At 43.8% G+C, this 21,138-nt stretch overlaps 1 protein-coding gene and 1 long non-coding RNA gene across 2 annotated transcripts; both read right to left on the bottom strand.

The window, feature by feature from the left end:
* Window positions 1–751: 751 nt before the first annotated feature.
* LOC110989425 (uncharacterized) lies at window positions 752–7,716 on the bottom strand. Its single transcript, XM_022253799.2, has 3 exons — window positions 4,500–7,716; window positions 3,737–3,936; window positions 752–3,367 (listed from the first exon to the last, which is right to left on the bottom strand). The coding sequence occupies exons 1-3, from the start codon at window positions 4,691–4,693 to the stop codon at window positions 3,231–3,233; spliced, it is 531 nt and encodes a 176-aa protein (XP_022109491.2). The 5' UTR covers window positions 4,694–7,716; the 3' UTR covers window positions 752–3,230.
* A 2,238-nt stretch (window positions 7,717–9,954) lies between these two features.
* LOC110989430 (uncharacterized) lies at window positions 9,955–19,277 on the bottom strand. Its single transcript, XR_015426463.1, has 7 exons — window positions 19,201–19,277; window positions 18,745–18,805; window positions 16,868–18,068; window positions 15,850–15,918; window positions 15,653–15,720; window positions 15,464–15,532; window positions 9,955–10,003 (listed from the first exon to the last, which is right to left on the bottom strand). It is a non-coding gene; the product is annotated as an uncharacterized LOC110989430 (long non-coding RNA).
* Window positions 19,278–21,138: the final 1,861 nt, after the last annotated feature.

Here is a 21,138-nt window from a genome sequence, read left to right as displayed (position 1 = left end):
GTCAACAAGCGTCACCAAGTAATCCAAGCAGTTTTTTTTAATTTACAATATTAACTAGGCTCCTACATATCTTATTCAATATATCTATCTGACATGATATTTGAGTGTTGACATTTGAGTAACAAAGTCGGGTCTCCGAGGCAGCTCGACCGGCTGCCATCTTGTTTTCTTGTGGATGGCAAAGTACAGGATGGCGGCCACCATACATTGTGAAAAAATTGTTTTTTTGTGTGTGAATATGGAAGCAAATTCGATGCTTCTCTTACACAGTGCAAAGTCTTAGAGTCCCCAAAATAATGATAAAACCACTTTTAAATCTTCAGAGGTAATTTTCAAGTTGTTGACACTTGTTGATGCTAAATAGCATGCATTTGCCACTTTTTGAGCCAGTGGTTGTGTGGGAGGAGTCGTAATTTTAGGAGTCGGACAAAGTTTGTGTAGTTGAGACCGTCACAAGACCAGACACAAGTTTACAAGACCAGTCACAATTTACTGGGTGAACAGTGACAAACGAATGCAGCTTTTGTTGCCGTTCATTTTGGTAGCTTGTGACTCAACTTCACCAGGGTCATGTTGGGTCCTGTAATGGTCTTAAAGGATCGTTATGACAACACTTTAGAGACAAAAAAGCTACTAGTTGTCAGGAATATATGTTTCTGTCATCAGCTAACATGTGTTTTGTAAAGTCTAATTACTACCAATGTAATGCCAAAGCTCCAGAGTATGTCTATTTTAATAGAAATCTTGTGATAATTACATAAGGATTGGAGACTACTTGTGCAATAGTGCAGTGGTTTGAGAGCTCTTGCTCATATGCATGGCTAGTTTGAAATAAACTGTGATGGCCTTGGGATTTTATTCTCTATGCAGAGTGTCGATTTTGGGGGTTTTTTGGTCGTTTTAGCAGATTGTCTTTCAGGATGTCAGTGTGTTTGCCAACAGGTACGATTGACAGAAAGATCGACGGAGTTATATGGAGTTTAAAAAAAAAAAAAGAGATTAACTTAAGTTTGCGAACATGAGTAGGCTTTATGCTAAACGGGTCATTCGCTGACTTTTATTTCCGCATGTACCCTGTGAAGTCTCAAGATAGTTGGCACTGCACCGCATGTTCAGATTGATTAGTCTTAATGTAATGAAGACTGGCATACCACCTGGGCTAAGTAAAAACCGGCTTTATGATGGAAACGGAAGCTTTTTTAAAACAACTACATGTAACTATTTGAGGATGGGCTCCCAGGCGCCAATATATCTTGCTATAATTCAATGCAGACATCTGATTGTTGTAGACCATGCAAGGAAACCCAACTAAACATTTGGGACAAAGTTCAAAGACCACCGCCAAGCCCCATACAACAGAGAGCATTTGGCTGCTTTCTCATCTAAAATGAGACCATAGAGATCCCAAGTAGAACTGGAGGGGACGTGGCATAAGACATAAATTTAACGCAATGACTTGGAACCTCGTGGAAGCTTATGCGTGCATGTGAAACACACACAAGTGCACTGAGATATGATTCGCTTCATGTGCGCAGAGCACATAAGTGCGTGCTCGTTTTTAACTTACAAGTCAGTGTAACCGAACACAATACACACTCTGTTCTAGGGCCAAATTTGTGCAACGTAAAAGAATTGGCCTGTCAACTCTAGCTTTTACTGTGATCTCCTTCAATAATTGGAAAAAAAAATGGAAGTATGCACAGAATTTCAGTTGGGAGATGACATGGATTAGAAATAGAAGACAGTATGGCAAGTGGTGATGAGCATGGTTCAAATAACTTCAGCTTCAGGTAACAAAGCAAATTATTTTATGGTATCTCCCAACCTGCTCCTGGTTTTTAAAAATTAGTTACTATTTACCTAAACTCAGGCCACGGGTTACACAGAAATTTGTAATAAAAGCAGGTTAAATTTGGGGCAACGTTAATTCAATCCAAGAGGATAAAAACATGGTGAGATAAGATTTCATGAAACAAATTGACAGTTTGAGTCAACGACATTACTGAGAATTTATTCATTGCACTCGACACCAGATTTAACTCCACTGAATACTTGAAAATTTTCACAAACTAAATTATATCAAAATAAACACCTTCCATTAATCATCTGACTCTTGCAACACTTTCAAGCAAAGGGCAAAGATTATGACCGTCAAGAACACAAGGCTCCTTTTCCAAAATTACAGATTTCCATCCTCAAAACTACTACGACAAGAAATCTTTAAGTACTGAAGTTCACTTCCTTGAAAACAAAGTATAGTGTCTGCTCTTTTGACATTATCACCAAAAGGTGCTATTTCTGCAAACTTTGTCATAAGTTGTAGGCAAATGAGAGTGGTTTATAGGAGCAAAGTTGCTCATAGAAAAGTCACAAGCCAAACTGTACTGCCTGCTGACCTTTTGAACGCTGCATTGAACTTTGTAACATTGAAACAATCATGAGGTGGCTCTATAAATTTAAACAGTGATTCAAAAATTAAGAAAACTGAGCACTTGGACATGAATGGGGGAAATTCACAAATGGAAAGAACGTGATTTTGCTTTAGAAATCTTCCACAACTGCAAGCCCTTTTGAAGCAAATGTAATTCTTGTTTTCTTTACCAAATCATTTGCTAAAAAGTAAACAGAAGGTAAGAAATGATCATAAAATTCCTCACGAGATTTCTCGTTGCAAATACAAAAGCTTTCAGTTTTCAGGACAGCTTGAGGTTGAAAACATCCTGAATTTAAATGTCATCTGGTTTGATCATGTAAGAGAATTTGATAACTACCTCAAAATTTAGTCAGAGAATGCACCTTCCAATTACAGGAAATAATCACAAAATTATCACACTTTTAAAATATTACTTCTAGCTTGTGTCATTTTGAAATTTCCCAAATTTACAATGTAATTTTGTTTGAAAGTTTCAAAGAGCTCTTCTTGAGGGAGTGCCCTCCTTGATGTAAGTTTCTTAGATTTTTTCTTCAAAATTTTCAGCTTCACGGTCAAAGCCAATGCTTTTAAAAAACATTGTTACTAATTTAATTTTAGGAATAAAGTATGTAGGAGTGCATTGAAGCTGGTGTACCAAAAAAGTCAGAGGACAGTTGTGGTAATGTGATCAGGGAGATCTGTTTGAAGACCATTCAGTCTCAGGGCAGAGTTTTCAAGGACTGAAACTGCCAACCTCCAATCAAATCTTTTAATAGGTTTTTGTGCGGCATTTTTTGACAGTCTTGAATAATTCCGGTCAAGCTGCCTTGTGTACCTCGAAGTAGATGTCATTACTTGATGTGTGTTGCCATGCAGATGTCATCAGTGTGTTTGTCATCCAGCGTATGCTCCACCCACTCCACAACATCCATGACCTTTCCTGGGTTGGTGCCCCTGGACATACCAAATACCAAGAAATACAAAAGGACAATTCACTACTACAATTTGGAACTTTTACAAGTTACTTTTTAATTGATGGGGGCTCTAAACTCCCGCCAGATATTAAACTTTCTCATTCACTTTTTCCCCTTGTTTCTAAAAAGGAGGCAACTTTTTGGCCATGACACTTTCGTCCAAGATAGACTGGATTTTCTTCAATATTTTCAAGCAGTTAGCAAGACATTGCTGGAGAAAAGTGCCTCCAAGAATTCACCTCCCAATCCAAGACAGACACTAAGGGCAAAAGGGCTGGGAGGCCAGTCTTTCTTTTCACACGGCCTAAAACTCCTTATTTACACTTGAACAATACATAAACGCTCATACCGCTAAATCCAATCTCCACGAGGTACTGTCTGAGGTTCTCTTGCTCCCTGAATGCTTCCAGGGCGAAGTCCAGGGGGAACGCCGGCCTTGGTGTTGCCATGGTAATCAAACACCTCATCAGTCTGTGAATATATCTGGCCTCTGGGTGCTTCACCCAACAAGAGAGACTCCAAGCCAACAGTCTTCTAGTCTGCCATAACCTTCCAAAACCAAACAAAAGAACATCTTACACATTTGCAGAAAAAATGCACCCGTCTGATTGGATAGATACTGATAAAGAACTTTGTTTGAAAGGACGTACATTGGGATCTTTATCCGTTGCCTTTTAACAAGTTGTTAAAATTTTGATACTTCAATTTTACAAATGTAAAATTGCTTTTCCAATAAAAAATGGTGGTATTTTGGTGTGCACAATGATCAAATGATTTGGTAGACACTGCCCTTGCAAAACAAGTCGAATGGAGAAGTGGAATTTTTTTTGGTTTTTGCGCTTGCATGACAGGTGCGAGCGTACTGTATGCTCTAGAAGAAGTTACATTTTTTATTACGTAATCATCCAATGAATATATAGCCAAGAGTGGGCTTTCAGCCCATTCTCGGTCAAGCAGTCGAACCTCGCCGTTACACAATTCTTATTGGTCTTTACACCTTACACATCCTTTTACGATACGAGAACATGTCTCAAGAGGAGAATCCCTCGCTTTCGCAAGCTACTGAAGGAAACCAAGAAATCTTGCGAGCCATCCAGTCTCGTTAGACTCACCAGTCAAAGCTGCTTGCAAAAAGTAGAGACTCTCGGCGGACGTCCCGGTTCTCAAGAGAGAAGGGAACCAGCAGCAACATAAACAACTGTGGAAAGATCCTTGCTCTCGTCCAAAGTGCACTCCATAGCATTGAAGCACTTGATACAGAGGAAGCCGTCAACAAAATCAAGGAACGCCAGAGGCAGATATGCATCGCCGACCGGTCAGAGCTAGGCTGCGGCGTGGTCAAAGAATATGTCGCTGACGACTTGGCCTCTGATAAAGAGCAAATAAAAAAAGCACAGAAAGCCGCTGCTGCCCAGAAACCGGCCCCAAAGAAGCGACTCAACAGCGCTAAGACACCGAGCACCACTCCAAGGCTACTGGTGTCTTTTGCTCTTGCCCTTATCTGCGGCAGCCAATTTTTCGCCCCTTTGACAGCCGCATATGCTTCCAGTGCGGCATACAAGTTCACGTGCGATCAGCATGCCCATCAAAAAGGACAGTTGGGACCTCCAGCAGCCCCTAGAACCTACGGTGACAGGGAACATTGTCAAGGTCATCCTTCCCCTCCACAAGGAGTACAAGGTAGATTAATTACCCAATTAGAACACTGGAAAGATACTTTGAAGGCTGGTGATTTTTTGTAATTGACGTCATCGAGTTTGGCTAGAAGATTTTCTTTCTTGTGACACCTCCTCCATTTTTTGCGACGAATAATAGACTGAGTTTAGAGCACCCTGAATTTGTCGAGTCGGCAATTGCTGCAATCCCCTTACCATTGCGGTAGGGAAAAAAATAAGGCTTGTTCTTGACCTCCGTCAACCTAACAAATTTGTGCTAAAACCAAGTTCAAATACGAGGACCTCAAGCATATCTCGCAAGTCCTAGACCACAAAGACCACTATTTTAGTGTTGAGTCCGGTTATCATCATTTAGACATATTTCCGGCACACCAAAGATGTCTTGGGTCCTCAAGGAAACATTGCCAACGTGACAGCAGATACATACACAACATCTTCCACGTCCTTCCATTCGGCTTATCCAGCGCATGCTACTTATTCACCAAGGTCACCAGACCTCTTGTGTATTCTTGGCAAGCACTTGGCATCTCGTGCTTCATGTACATCAACGACGGTCTAGTGATATCTGCAGATCGCCAATCTGCATCACGTTACTCGGCGATCGTCAAAGATTCCCTTATTCACAGCGGCTTTGTTCCGAGTAAAACCAAATGTGTATGGCAGCCACAGACCTCGATCAAATATTTCGGCCTCATACTTGATTCCAATTTCTTGACATTTTCTGTCCCTCAGTCTAAAATAATCAAACTTCAGTCATCCACTGAAAATAGTATTCTTACCGCCCACGCGAGTTCTATCCGTACACCAGCTAGGTCGCTTGCTAGAGTTACTGGACAACTTGTCTCTATGTCCCTTGCACTGGGCCCTGTTGCCCGTTTAGGGTCGCGAGCCATGTATTGCGCTACTGAGAACAGAACTCTATAGGATGATCTGATCTTTATTTCCAAGCCTGTTATCACCGAACTGGTATTTGTCCTTGTCAGTTTTTTTTTTACTTTGTTTGAAGCACAACATAGTCATCTTACTGAAATGGATACTTCGCAAAGGCAATAGCATCGCTGGTAGTCTATTAGTAGAGTGTCCACTTTCCAAGACTGGTCCATTGACCATGCCTCCCTTGACCTGATCAACGGCCTGTGGGACCCACATACTTGGGTTCGATTTGCATCCCCTACCAATTTTAAGGTGGAAAAGTTCAACTTTAGGATTTGGTGCAGAGCTGTTGCGGGTTGGATGCCTTTTGTTACAATTGGTCCGACGAAAACAATCACTCGCGCCCTCCTATTTCACTTGTAGTGCACACACAGAATCACTTATCATTGTGTAACAGTAAAGGCACTCTCATCGTTCCAAAATGGATTTCAGCATACTTTTGGCCATCAATTTGTCCTGATGACGAGCACTTCAATCGAGCCATTCATGATTGGCGTTTATTGAACATCAGTTTCAGCCTTCCTCCTTCGACTCCAAACTCAGTCTTCAATCAAACGCCGACATTTTTGTCATTAGCATTGAAAATTGACCTTTCTGTACCTCTCAGATTAATAATCAAAGGCCTTGTTCCACCAGTCTTGGTTACTGTAAGGATTGTGTGTAAGTGACAAAATTGTCAACTTTTGGGCGCCGACAGGCTTTTTGCCAATGTCTATGGTCATCTGGCACCGTTTAGTAGAGGCCATTTGCCGGCCTAAGAGGCAAGCTGATTTGCGAGCTACGGAAATGGCCGATTGGTGTGCCTTCCACACGCATTCTTGAAGTTCCAACCAACTGAAGTCCACACAGTCTCCTCCTTTCTGTTGTGAATCTCACAGTCAAGGTTCGCCACACAACCAGACCAACTGTTCACCAATGAAAAAATCATGTTCTTTGTCTTTCTCTGTCCTGTCTTTGTTGCATTTTGGTTTATTACATGAAGAAGAAATAGATAAGAAATGAATTTTTCGCTGAAAGAATGTAGGAGGAAATAGGATTTCAGTTCAAGATTCAGGAAATGTAGGAGAAAGTTTGTGAAAAATCCAAGGCAAAATTAAATCCACAATCAACAAAACGAGGGCAGTTGGAGGCAGAGTAACTGAGGTTTCTGGGGATAAAGGAACAAGATGCCATCAATGCATCTGTTGCTGCTGTGACCTAGTTGAAGTTACGAAGGTAAAGAATTTGATCGTTACATCTCAAAGTGTATCGCGTCATGGTTCTTTATTACCTGTTGTCAAGAACAAGAAAAGCTGAAACTATTCAAATGGAAACAATTCCAATTTCAGCACATTTCGTTGTTTAAATTTAACTATGGTTCCACATGACATTTTTGAAAATGAAGAAACATATCCAAAATTAATTGTACTCTTCAAGTCTTTTTCCATAAAGATTGAAAGTTTTTGAACTTTTGAAGTTTAGAACTCGTACAGCAAAGGTAAACAGTAAGTTTTATTGACCATTGGCAATAAAGGTCACTTCCACATGGCTGACTTTATTCCAACTCTGTAAGGGAGTCTTTATTTGGAAAAAGATTCTTGATCAGCATAAGAATAAACAAAGTTGTCTAGATAAATTCCGCTGTTGAATAGTCACATGCTCATCTTTGAAACTGCAGCACGATGATTATCCTGGTAAGGTTAGTGAAAACAGGGCCACCACGTGAAGGTCCCAGGATACCAGCCCCGCACGCTTTCGGCAATTAGCGGGCCCATCGCTGGACAGACTGGTACTACCCTGTGGCCGCAGGGGCACCATCTGCCACTGTCCGGTCCGCCCTCCCGAAGGAGAGTGCCCTTGCCTACTCACGCGCGCCCCCTCACCCCCGGGAAGGTGAGAGGACGTACCAGCGTCTTGCTAACCCCAATGATAACAGGGCCACGCCCCTATGGAAAAGGTCCGCGGCCCTCAACGCGAGGGACACAACTACCTGCATCTTTTTTGGCTAGCAGAAACGTTGGTAGGGCTAGACTCACGAATTGCCTAGCCCCTTCCGCACAACTCGCATTGAAACCCCCCAGGACTCCAACTGGAGCGAGTTCCAATTTCATATCGACCTCCGCACCCACCTAAGCCCTAACGACATTGGGATATAGGAGATCCCATAGTCTCTGCACTTCTCAGAGGGATATAACAGATCCGACTGAGACTAAAGGAAAAAAATCCTATAGTGAAACTTTCAGGTTTCACTACTAAGAAAAAAGTCCCTGAAGGGGAGTTACCTAAGCCCTACAGATGACCGCTGGTGGAGCCTTGCAGCAGGGACGGATCCAGGGGCAAGTTCCCTAACCTTACGGTACTCTTAATTTTTCCTAGTTGACCATCACGTTTTGATTCATTTTCATACCCGATTGAGATATTTGATGCCGTTGTCATGACAATTATCGTATTGCTTTTCTCTCAAAGAGAAAATTGTGCCGTTTGATGCGTCAGATAAATATTAATATGCAAGCTCCCCAAGGAGCTGAGTTACAGTTGTCCCCCCTTTGATTGGCACCCAAGATCCGCCCCCGGATGGACAAAGGGATAAAGCAGATCCCACAGTCCTGCTGGTCTTGCGTTGGGGATATAGGGATATAGAAGATCCCATCACCCGTCTTGAGGACATCGGGATATAGCTGATCCCATAGTCCTTATAGAATTGGACTTGTAGGAAATATGCTCAATTTGAGCCGATGACCTGTGAGAGACCACCACCCCGCACAATCACAACATGCAGCTGAACCATTCTGGGAAAATATTAAACTGACTTGAAAGTGATCCATTTCTGTGCTAACAATGAACCTTGGCCAACAACCCAATACAATTTTAATTTCGCACAAAGTTTTCAAAGCAATTTCCATCAACCAGTTAGTCCACCTTCTTTCTTCAATTTTTTTTTATTCAAGCTGAGCTTGCAACCGAATTTGGAAATATATTCAAAAGGTGACTTGTAGACACTTTCCCCGGATGGTCCAGAAGCTAACTGGAAAAAGAGCATTTCAAGTTAGCTTGGAAAACAAAGGGTTACTTTACCAAGCCTGGTTGCTATGATCCGGGGTTCTTGTGCATGTTCACGCCTGTAAGAAATGGTTACCTCACCTTATGAACATGCAATTCGTGAATTCCCCGGCCTTTACTTGAGATGACCTGTCTCGCGTACTGTTTTCACCATCTTGGATGAATCCTGCGATCCGGGGGTCTTGTGCATGTTCACGCCTGTAAGAAATGGTTACCTCACCTTAGTGAACATGCAATCTTGTCCCCCGGCCTCTACTTGGATGGTCACACCTTCTGAGCAGATGCTGAAACAAAAACAATGAGAAATATGAACTTAAGGGTGAAAAAGGCAAACGGCGTTATGGTTAAATTGGTTTTAACCGCTTCTTGCCGGGGATTTCGGATCCGGACACGTTTGCTTTATATGCGCGGCCGAGGTCTCCAAACTCGGATAAAGGGAAGAGGGCCTTGTAACAAAGAAAAACGTACTCGGAACAAAAGACCAGGCTGCTGGGCATTACCAACATTTTTTCACTCTCAAAAGTGGAGATAATCCAGCCTTATTTTGAAACAGTGTACCGGGGTTTGGGGCATTGAGAGCGAGTGGATTATCACCGGGGACATAAGTGCTCCACCACCCCAGTGATGAAGAAAGTTATACAACACCACACAATGTGGGCTCTTTTTTACAAGGCTGCCAGCCTGGCTGAAATATTCAGGCGTCAATAGATTTTGCCTGTCAAGCAAGAGTGGACACCAGACAGTCCTTCACATGTTTGTGAGTGTCCAGTATATGAAGATAGGAATTTTTGAAGAATTTTAAAAACAGAAAAAAATGATAAATATCCCGGCCCAGCATCATCAACATTGATAACTGCCCCGGCAGGAAGTGGTTAAAAAAGTTTTTCAGTGATAACTTACCTTATACCAAACTTTCATTTTCATCATCTCCACCGTTTCAGCTCACTCGTCATAGTAGAATGTGGTTCCTGTAGAAATGAAAATGAATTCCTTTTACTTTATCAGACATTAATTATAAAGTAAGAAATCTACCCACTTGGGAATCAAGGAAGAATAGAGGAAGGACACAGGAGTTGGAACTGCCAGGGGGGTAACATCTGGCCAATTACCACTTTCTGGCATGCCTGGTATGTCCATAGCTAGAGCGCAGCCAGCGCTTGCTTCACACCATTTATTTCACATCCACCACTCCCCTTTGTACCCCATGATCGCCACTGCAATTTTTTGCTGGTAATCTGCATCCTTAAAACTTGGTGTACTGAAAATAGAAAATTGAATATTCATGCCTTTGTTGGTGCTTGGTATGATCTCATGACAACATCAAATTTAATGCTTGCACAGTTGCTTGCATTACGCTGTGTGCCCTAAATCTATATATGCAGTCATTGCCCTTAATGAGCTCTTTCTTCTGGAGTTATTTTGGGAATAAATAATCGGATTGTTTACAAGATCTTGTGTTTTGTTTGAATAAATTTTATTATGTCATTTGTACAAAAGCATATTTTATGAGATTTCACGATCACTCCCAGTGATGAAATAGTGCATTTTGTTCCTAATGAACTAAGCTTTCCAGTAGCAGTAGTAGTTGGCCAGTCTTGGCCAAATTCGTATCAAGGCTTTGAAAACTGATGTATTGCAAGGAGAATAAAATCCTCCCCCACATTAGTGTGGGGCGGGTTTCCTAGTGATACTTGCCCCTGCCCAGCCTACACATGCAAATTACCCATGTGCCTATTACAATTCGGCGAAGGACTTGATTATGCACGCTGCCCCATGACCCTCCACAATTCACTGCGGTATGTCCCACCAACATGTTTGTCCTTCTATTAGAAGCGGAGAAATCCCGGGAGCCAAAGTGGGGAAGGACAGGCGTGAGCGGCGGGGCAGGGGTATGTATCACTAGGAGACCTGACCCACACTAATGTGGGGGAGGAGTCTCCTGCATTCACATACCCCTGTCGAGCCTACATATGCAGAGTGGCACCAAGAGAGTAGTGTCAAGAGAACATAAGCAGGTGTCGCCCAAGCGAACACTCACCATAAGAAAGAGGAATCTATGATGATGGATGCTGTCCCAACCGCCAAGTGCAAGGTCACTACGCCATGAGCCGCCTCGCTCCTATCCTCCAGATAGCACTTGGTGCAGGTGGACGGGAATCTCTAGCAAGCTGCATAGCAGATATCCGCCAGGGAAACACCTTTAAAGTATGACCAGGATGCGGAGGCGGCCCGAACATCATGGGGTCTGACGTGAGGTTGGGTCATGTCATGTCGTGTCGGCCAGTCCTGGTTTGCGGCCGAGATGATGGCCGAGACTGTCCATTGGGCAATTGTCCTTTGTCGCTGGATGAAAGGGCTTGCATGGAACAGGAATTCCGGTGATGCTTGATCCTGGCGAGGTACCACTTGAGAGTACAAACCGGGCACCATTTCTTGTCAGAGTTATCTCCCGAAAGGGAGGCTATGTCGGGGACGAATATGCCGGGAGGCTGGAAGGTAGGCGTCTGATTCTTTGTCAGGAACTCGATGGCTGGGATAAGGCAAACCCTGTGCGGTTCCCAGTGGATGTGACCTTCAGCAGTTGACGGAGCATGTAGCTCACTGCCACATATGGTAGTGGCGACCGCCAGGAGGAACGCCAGTTTGATGCCGAGATGGAGATCGGATGCATCAGAAAGCAGCTCAAGGGGGGGGACCTGTGAGAACGCGCAAGACACTTCCAAGGTCTCAGGATAGAACAAGGCGTTTGACGTGAGGACGCTTGACAACACATTGGTGAATGGCAGGGTTGTCAGAAACTGTTGATCCATCGCTGAACCCGGAATGAACGGCCACCAAGGCTGACTGGTAAGCTGCGGATAGTGGCAATCTGGAGGCTCGAGTGAAACAGATACATGAAAAAGTCTCCAACGGAGCTCACAGAAGCTTCAGTTGGAGAAACATTATGGTTGCGATCGTCACACCATCTAGTAAAATGTTGTAGTCGACTGTTGTAAATTTTGTGTGTGGACAGTCCTCGGCCCAAGGCTGCCATGGACGCAGCATCCGCAGATAGGCCTGATGCTCTGAACGATCGTTGGACAATATCCGGCATGTCAAGTGAAGATCGCCCGGTGCTGGATGGAGGACTCCTGACCTGGGTTGACGAAGAATGTCCTCCCTGGGCAGAAGGATCAGTGGTCGTCGAACCAAAAGTTTTGTCAGTCTCGAGTCCAGAATGGGGCAATGAGGACCCAGTATGGTTCCTGTTCTATCTTGGATATGACCCATGGGATGAGGGACATTGGGGCAAAGGTCTACACCAGAGCATCCGTCGCCCAAGCTCTTGGGTGAGGAAACCTGGAGCAGAACGTTGGAAGATGAGTATTGTCGGCCGATTTGAAAAGGTCGACGTGGGGACGCTCGATCTCTGTGAAGATCCGACTGACCACGCCCCGAATGAAGAGTCCACTCCGTCGGGTGGACAGTGCCCCAAGAGAGAGCGCCAGCTATGCTGTTGGTTGTTCCTGCTATGTGAACGGCCTGGGGGGCGATCCCATGATTAATCCCCCACATGAGGATCTGCCATAGACGCAAAGTTGAGGGGAGCGAGTGCCACCTTGGTTGTTGATGTATGCCTGCCACTGTGGAGTTGTCACTCGCAGGCTGGATTCGAACCGAGAAACCCACTAAGTACTGCTGCAAAGGAAGTGGCGAAGGAAGTTGATGTGTTTGTTGCGAAAGGAAGAGTCCCAAACCGAGGATGCTCAAAGTGGAGGAAGGGAGGCCCCAATCTGAATAGTGATGTGTCCGTTGTCATCATGACGTTCGGTCTCAGGGGGAGCAAAGGGACGACCAGTCGACAGCTGCTCGTTGACGGTCCACCACCGGAGGTGGTTGTGAACATCCGGCGGAAGAGGGAACAAGGTAGAAATGGGGTTGCTTATTATGGGGCGGTACCAAGATAAGAGATGTAGTTGAAGTGGCCGGAGCTCGCCCGGGGTGCAATGGCCGAGTAGCTGCCCGGAGCGGATGACTTAAAAGAGCAGCCTGCAGACGTGGCGGATCCACCCCTCGTCACGGTGGTGGTGAAGGCTGCCGATGGGAAGGAGCTGCAATTTTATGAAGCGAGATCTTCTTGGCGGTCTCCATACACTTCACCTCCGACTCGAGGATCTTGGTGAACTTCCCGGCAAAGAAATCGTCCCGGGCGGGAGATCCACGAGTTTGTTCCTGACATATTTGTAGGGGATATTCATGGCATCCACTGTATTGGCTCTGTGGCTAGAAGTGGCCAGAAGGGAGATTGCTCGAAGACCGAGTTGAGTCCCTCCTCGAGCCCTCGCAGAGCTACCGCTGCAAAGTCTTGGGAGACTGGAGAGTCTTCTTCACAGGCTCAGGCAATACACTCTGATAGGAGGAAGGCTGACCATCGGAGGCAGAAGCAGGACGCTATATCTAAGCAATGGAGAACTGCTTCAAAGTTGGCCTTGTCCTTATCCCGGAAGGTATTGCGTTTGCCTGAATCGGACGAGATCTTGTCTCTGGCGGCGTCAGGGATATCTGGGGTTGACAAGAAGCGAGATACATCCTCTTGAGGAAAGCGGTAATAGGAATTGGCTCTGGGAGGAACCGTGCACCAGCGCCTATCTTTCACAAGGGTATTCATCATCTCCACACAGGAAAGGTCTGGGGGAATCTCTGAGAAGACGGGTTCAGCTGACTCAAGGCATGAAGGGTGGCGCTTGAACAAATGATGTCCCTGTTCAGTTGGCATGGGACCTGAAGACGGAAGCCCAAGGACGTGGATCATGTCATGCTCAAGAAGGCGGAGGCGGCCCTCAGGCTGAGTCAGACCAGCCACCAAGTCGATGTCATTATCCTCGGAGGAGACCGGCAGAATGAAGAACCAAGCTGAGTTCCGAGTGGAGCGAGTCACCATGAGGCGGGGCTTGCTGCAGCACCGGGTTCCGCTGAGGAGACGAAACGGTTCTAGTTGGAGAATAGAGGTCACCTCGGTCTCCGAAAAGGCCCTCTGTGAGGGAGGAGGGACGGCCAGGAGGCGATCCGGGTCAGGTGCCGTCACAGCTGGCTGAGGCTTAGAGTCTATCTTGCGAGCGATAGAGGTGAAGGCCTCTGAGCGTCTGGCGTCTCTTCTTGGCCTTGGATGATGAAGATGAAGATGACTTGACCTTGCACTTTTTAGTTCGCCGGTGCGGGGGGAGCTGGAGGCTGGGAAATTGGAGGAAGGACCGGGCAGGGATCCCCCGAGTGGTCGGTCATCTCCTGGGAGGAGCGTCCCAGATCAGGATCGGTCGCCTCATGACCAGAGTCCATCGACAGGCTAGAGCTGCGGATGAGGTGTGGGGGACGAAAGCCCCGACAGCGAAGCAGTCCAGAAGGGGCGCAATTGTCCGAAGCAACGGGAGGCTGGGCAACATGCTGACTAGCTGACTCGCTGTGGCAGAAACGGTGGACAGTGGAAAACCCGCCGTGAAACCCGTTGCCTGCTTAGAGGGAGTTGACTGGCCCGACTTCCGAGTGGGTGCTGCTCGCGGCAAGCAGAAGCCGGTTAAGGGCCCAGGGCGACGGCCAATCAGATAACACCAAACCACACCACAAAGAAGCGGGGAAGACCACCAAGGCCTACTCCGTGACCAGACCCGTATAGCATTGGGCTGTTATTGTTCGAACCACATAGAGAACAAAGTGCTTCCCGACCCTGTTCAACAGCCACAACAAACACACCACAGTATAGGTCACACCCAAACCCGTGTATGATGCAAAGTAAAAAGGGGCAAAAAGGAAACACAAAAAACACAGCATGCAAAGAACAAAATATGAAAAAAGCACTCTTACCAAGAGATAAGGAATTGCTCTTTATTTCGTGACAGGAATCAAGTCAATTCACAAACGCGAAAGGTACGGAAATCGAAACTTCGAAAATGCCATAAAAGACACATCCGTAAACGACAGGCACTGAGAAAAGGACAGACACGGCGGCAGGAACGCAGTGCATTGTGGAGGGTCATGGGGCAGCATGCATAATCACGTCTTTCAGCACATGGGAAATTTGCATATGTAGGCTGGGCAGGGGTATGTGAACGCAGGAGACTTACAAACCTTCCATGGATAATGGAGCAAATTTAAAAGGTTCAGTTACAATGGCAAAAGTAGGTCTAACATCAGGGATTTTTCTCTCTATTTCCTGGCAACAGCGATAATTTGTATTTAATTGCAAGCAAAAGACTACAAGCATTGCTAGGATATCCTACTGGTGGCCCTGCTGGTCCGGCTAAGATGCAGGCAGTAATCAGGCATTTTTGGAATGTTCTCTATTATTCATCTGACTCGGCGGCGACCATCATTGAACACTTTGAAGTGCCCTAGTAGCAACTCCTGCTGTGTCCTTCCTCTATGGTAAAAAACAGATTTTGCTGACAACTTACATTGTACCAAACCTCCATTTTCTTCATCTCCACTACTTCAGCTCGCTCGTCATAGTGACAGTGTGGTTCCTGTAGAAATAAAAAGAAATCCTTTTACTATATCAGACAATAATTAGAAAGTAAGAAATTCATCCACTTGAGAAATCAAGGAAGAATGTGTAAACCTGGATTTTTGGTGTGATAACTTACCTTGCACCAGACTTTCATTTTCTTCATTAGTCCACTGTTTCAGGTCTCGCCAAAGTAGAGTGTGGTTCCTGAAGAAATGAAGAGAATTCCTTTTACTTTATCAGACATGAATTAAAAAGTAAGAAATTTACCCTCTGGGGAATCAATGAAGTATTTTGTAAAACAAAACAAAACAACAATTTTTGAAGATAACATACCTTGTACCAAACTTTTGTTTCTTCATCAGTCCACGGTTTCAGCTCGCTCGTCATACCAGAGTGTGGTTCCTATAAAAATGAGAAGAATTCCTTTTATTTTATCAGACATTAATTAGAAAGTAAGGAACTTAATACCCGCTTGGGGAATCAAGGGAAGTAATCATAAAACATTTTATCAATAGTACAGTTGATGGGGATTGGTCCAACCAAGTAACGGATACATTTTGGGTGCTTCCAGCACATTTCAGTGTTAAAAAGGACAAACCAGCTAGATATCTAGCCACAGAAATCTTGAAATCCGTACAGCTCAATATTTGTCAAGTTCTTGTGACATCTTCAGTGTTAGAATATTTAGCACTTGAACTTCGCAGTTGGACAATTGAACTTAATGGTGGTTTCTTTCTTTGGTACACACACTGCATGAATAGAAATTGTGTTGGGGAACATGTCCAATAAAACCATGTAATTTTTTTTTCTGTTTTTAATTTTATCTTCTTCATCCTCACATGGCTGTTATTTTTAAATGGGGGGCCCTAGGCATCGATAATCTCAGAGGCGAGTTTTAATACACCACAAAATATTGAAAATAAAGCAGTCAATATTGTTTATAACACTTCTACCACAGATTCTGATTGATTTAAATGATTTATTTGATCTCTATATTAAACAATGTTTATCTGAAAAAGATATTGGTTGAACAATTGCCAGCTCTCATCCAAACTACCTGTTCATGAAACAGGTTAACTCACAGGTACCTCTGTAGTAAAATGTGTGAAATATTTAACACACATCAGTATGCATTAACATAATTATAATACCTGTGGTCATGGTTTGGTTGCTATATAGGTGCAGCATTTCAGATTTCAAGGTACATGTGCTGTTCTTTTGGCTGTGAAAATTACAAGACAGAATATATATGGCAAATGCCATGGACTAGCTCTAGGCCACTCAAAATACAGAATCTGTGTTTGAAGAGTTATAAAAAATGATAGACTAGTTGTAACTAAGTAATACTCACTGGTATGGCCATTCCTTGAGGTTGCATGAGCATAGCTTCTGCTAGATGGATCCCAGACAGGAGCCAATTTCCTTCCAGTACGTTATTTAGAATCCTTGCAACCTCTTCCTCACTAATATTGTTCTTCCAATTTCTCCAAGACAGCTGTTTCTTTCAAACACTGTGGCTTGAGTCATGTCCACAAGTTCCTCCCTTCTCAATTCTCAAAGTCAAAGTTAGACTTGTAGTTCACTGCGACAGAGGTTAATATTGATTTGCCTTCTTTGTTGAAGACTATGCCTTTATTTTATCCAGGGAACCTGCGCAGATAAACTAATTCTCACTTGGGCCAAGGTAAGACTAAAAGAAACTTTTCAAAAAAAATGCCTAGTTGGGGCATTTACAACAATTTTTAAAAACTTTTTTAAAAATTTCAATTCAAGGCAAGTTGAGAAATGTGCTGTTGATTTTTGAACACAAAAGAGCACATCAAATGCAGTGAAGTACATCAGCAACGCTTTATTTTTTCAAAGTATTTTACAGCATTTAGACAGATCACATTCCTCATTTTGATTAATTAGGAAATGGGTAATTGGTAATAGGCTAATGGCTAGTGGTTACATATGTTTGTTAATGGTTGGGGGTTCGTTGAGGTTCTTATGGTTAATAGGATTGTTATTTATTGTTAATGATTGGGAAATAGTTGAGGTTCATGCGGTTAGGCCTTACTGCGGTTAATGATTTGGTTAGGGTTTGGCTGACATTCTTATCGTAAATGGTTACTGGTTAAAGGGGTTATTTACTGCTGATGGTTGGGGGTTGGTTGAGGTTCATACGGTTAATGGATAGTGGTTACCAGAATTGTTTTTATGGCTGTGAGGAAATGATCTGCAAATACTGTTTAATACTATAGCATAATGGATCAATACATGCGGATGCGTATGTCAGAAAAAAAGCGCAATTGGCTTGCATTTTAGAAATATACATAATGTTCAATTTGTTTCATGTGGCAGGCTAACCCTGGATAACGGCAAATTGATTGATACATGATCTTGTCTGACTGTAGGTCCATTGTTTCACTTGCAGTTCAAATGGTAGAATCATGTCCCATTAGATTCGAGTATGCGGGCATCTTCACTGCTCCATTCTCCCAGTGAGCTGTATGTGCGAGTGTTGGTTCCAGCCTTCCTTGCTGATTCAAATCGAGGTGTCCAGGAATCATCTGTAAAACAACAAAAATAAACTTGTTAAATCACATTCCCCAATCCTCAGTAGCTCTAATTGAGGGACTCTGGGGCAGGACTTTACACCCCATTCCATTTCTATCTCAACATACAACAGCTTCATAACTTTCCAGAGCTTGAGAGGCTTGTTCTACTTTTGGTCAATCCTTACTTGTAGGACTCTTCAAGTATTCAACTGCTAAAAAAGGCTACAAATTTCAAATTTTCACTTCCAAAGGTGATCTGGGAAGTACTTTTATATGACCTTGGACCAGTAGTATTGGCACAACGAATGGTGACAAACTGACAATGAGCCTGACTAATGAATTTCACTGTAAGAAATGTATATCTGGTTTCATGCATAACGTCAGTGATGGTGTCGTCACCAGGTCCCTAATTTCGCTACCTATACAAAAGAAGTCTGATTGGTTTTCTGATTGGAAGTGAGCGAGTATGACAGGGCGTGCACTATACCCTGGGCTAAAAATGGCAATATTTTGGGGTGCAAAATGATTTGATAAACATTGCCGATGCTAAACAAGACTGGTGAATAATATGACTTCATTTTACGTTTCAGGAAATGTAGGGGAGAGTCTGTGCAAATTCTAAGCAAGATTCTCTTGCATCTCTTGGTGCTGTGATCGAGTGGCAGTTTGCAAAAGCAAAATGACATACCAGTCAGCAGGTAAAGGATCTGATCATCACGTCCCTCGTGCATCACTTCAGAGTTCATTACCTGTCATAATGAAATAGAACAAAAAAGAAACTATTAAAGTGAAGTGCGTTTAAATATCAACACATTTACTTGCTTGAACTTGACTATGGTTTCACATAAGATATTTCAACATGAAAAAAAAGTTTGAGAATCAATCATAATTTTCAGGGGTTTTCTATATAGATTGCAATTTTTTTTAAATTTTGGAATAGGTTTTGAACTTTCCTGTCAGTCTCATATGCAAGAAGGCAAACAGTAAGTGGTGTTCCAGTATCGTAAAGGGCAAAAAAGGTCACTTCCACATTCTTTATTCCAACTCTGTAAGGGAGTCTTTATTTGGAAACAAATTCTTGATAAGCATAAGAATAAACAAAGTTGTCTCGATAAATTCCACTGTCGAGTAGTCACATGCTCACCTTTGAAACTGCAGCACGATGATTATCCTGGTAAGGTTAGTGAAAACAGGGCCACCACGTGAAGGTCCCAGGATACCAGCCCCGCACGCTTTCGGCAATTAGCGGGCCCATCGCTGGACAGACTGGTACTACCCTGTGGCCGCAGGGGCACCATCTGCCACTGTCCGGTCCGCCCTCCCGAAGGAGAGTGCCCTTGCCTACTCACGCGCGCCCCCTCACCCCCGGGAAGGTGAGAGGACGTACCAGCGTCTTGCTAACCCCAATGATAACAGGGCCACGCCCCTATGGAAAAGGTCCGCGGCCCTCAACGCGAGGGACACAACTACCTGCATCTTTTTTGGCTAGCAGAAACGTTGGTAGGGCTAGACTCTCGAAATGCCTAGCCCCTTCCGCACAACTCGCATTGAAACCCCCCAGGACTCCAACTGGAGCGAGTTCCAATTTCATATCGACCTCCGCACCCACCTAAGCCCTAACGACATCGGGATATAGGAGATCCCATAGTCTCTGCACTTCTCAGAGGGATATAACAGATCCGACTGAGACTAAAGGAAAAAAATCCTATAGTGAAACTTTCAGGTTTCACTACTAAGAAAAAAGTCCCTGAAGGGGAGTTACCTAAGCCCTACAGATGACCGCTGGTGGAGCCTTGCAGCAGGGACGGATCCAGGGGCAAGTTCCCTAACCTTACGGTACTCTTAATTTTTCCTAGTTGACCATCACAGTTTGATTCATTTTCATACCCCATTGAGATATTTGATACCATTGTCATGACAATCATCGTATTGCTTTTCTCTCAAAGAGAAAATTGTGGCGTATGATGCGTCAAATAAATATTAATATGCAAGTTCCCCAAGGAGCTGAGTTATAGTTGTCCCCCCTTTGATTGGCACCCAAGATCCGCCCCCGGATGGACAAAGGGATAAAGCAGATCCCATAGTCCTGCTGGTCTTGCGTTGGGGATATAGGGATATAGAAGATCCCACCACCCGTCTTGAGGACATCGGGATATAGCTGATCCCATAGTCCTTATAGAATTGGACTTGTAGGAAATATGCTCAATTTGAGCCGATGACCTGTGAGAGACCACCACCCCGCACAATCACAACATGCAGCTGAACCGTTCTGGGAAAATATTAAACTGACTTGAAAGTGATCCATTTCTCTAACAATTCACCTTGGTCAACTTCAGAAAATTCAATTCCAATTCCACAGTTTTCAAAATCTATTTACATTTACTTTTTTTTAAATGTTTTCCTCTTGAGTAAAGGTGTCAAACTAACAAAAAATTTGGAAAAAAACTGAAAAACTGATTTCAAGAAAATTTCCCTGAATGGTTCAGAAGCAAACTTGAACCGTTGCAGTGTGTCAAGTTTGCTTGGATACGAAAATGAAGGGTTACTTTACCAAGCCTGGTTGCTATGATCCGGGGTTCTTGTGCATGTTCACGCCTGTAAGAAATGGTTACCTCACCTTCTGAACATGCAAGTCGTGAATTCCCCGGCCTTTACTTGGGATGACCCGTCTCCTGTTGTACCATTTTCAGCAACAATGCCCTTGTCTAAGTCAAATGAATCCTGCGATCCGGGGGTCTTGTGCATGTTCACGCCTGTAAGAAATGGTTACCTCACCTTAGTGAACATGCAATCTTGTCCCCCGGCCTCTACTTGGATGGTCACACCTTCTGAGCAGTTGCTGAAACAAAATCAAGAAAAATTAATCAAACACTGAAAAACTGGAAAGGTCAAAGGATACCAAATGGTGTGAGGGTTGAACTGTGTTTTTAAAACAGGGTTTCTGGTGATAATTTACCTTGTACCAACCCTTCATATCTTCATCTCCACTGTTTCAGCTCACTCGTCATAGTAGAGTGTAGTTCCTATAGAAATGAAAAGAATTCCTTTTACTTCATCAGACATTAATAGGAAAGAAATGTAC

This window comes from Acanthaster planci, linkage group LG09 (genome assembly GCF_054643075.1).
Source record: "Acanthaster planci isolate LZ-2023a linkage group LG09, COTS_SCS, whole genome shotgun sequence".
Lineage (NCBI taxonomy): Eukaryota > Metazoa > Echinodermata > Asteroidea > Valvatida > Acanthasteridae > Acanthaster > Acanthaster planci.
The sequence above is the reverse complement of the archived record's forward strand: the minus strand, read 5'-3'. Positions and strand labels throughout refer to the sequence as shown.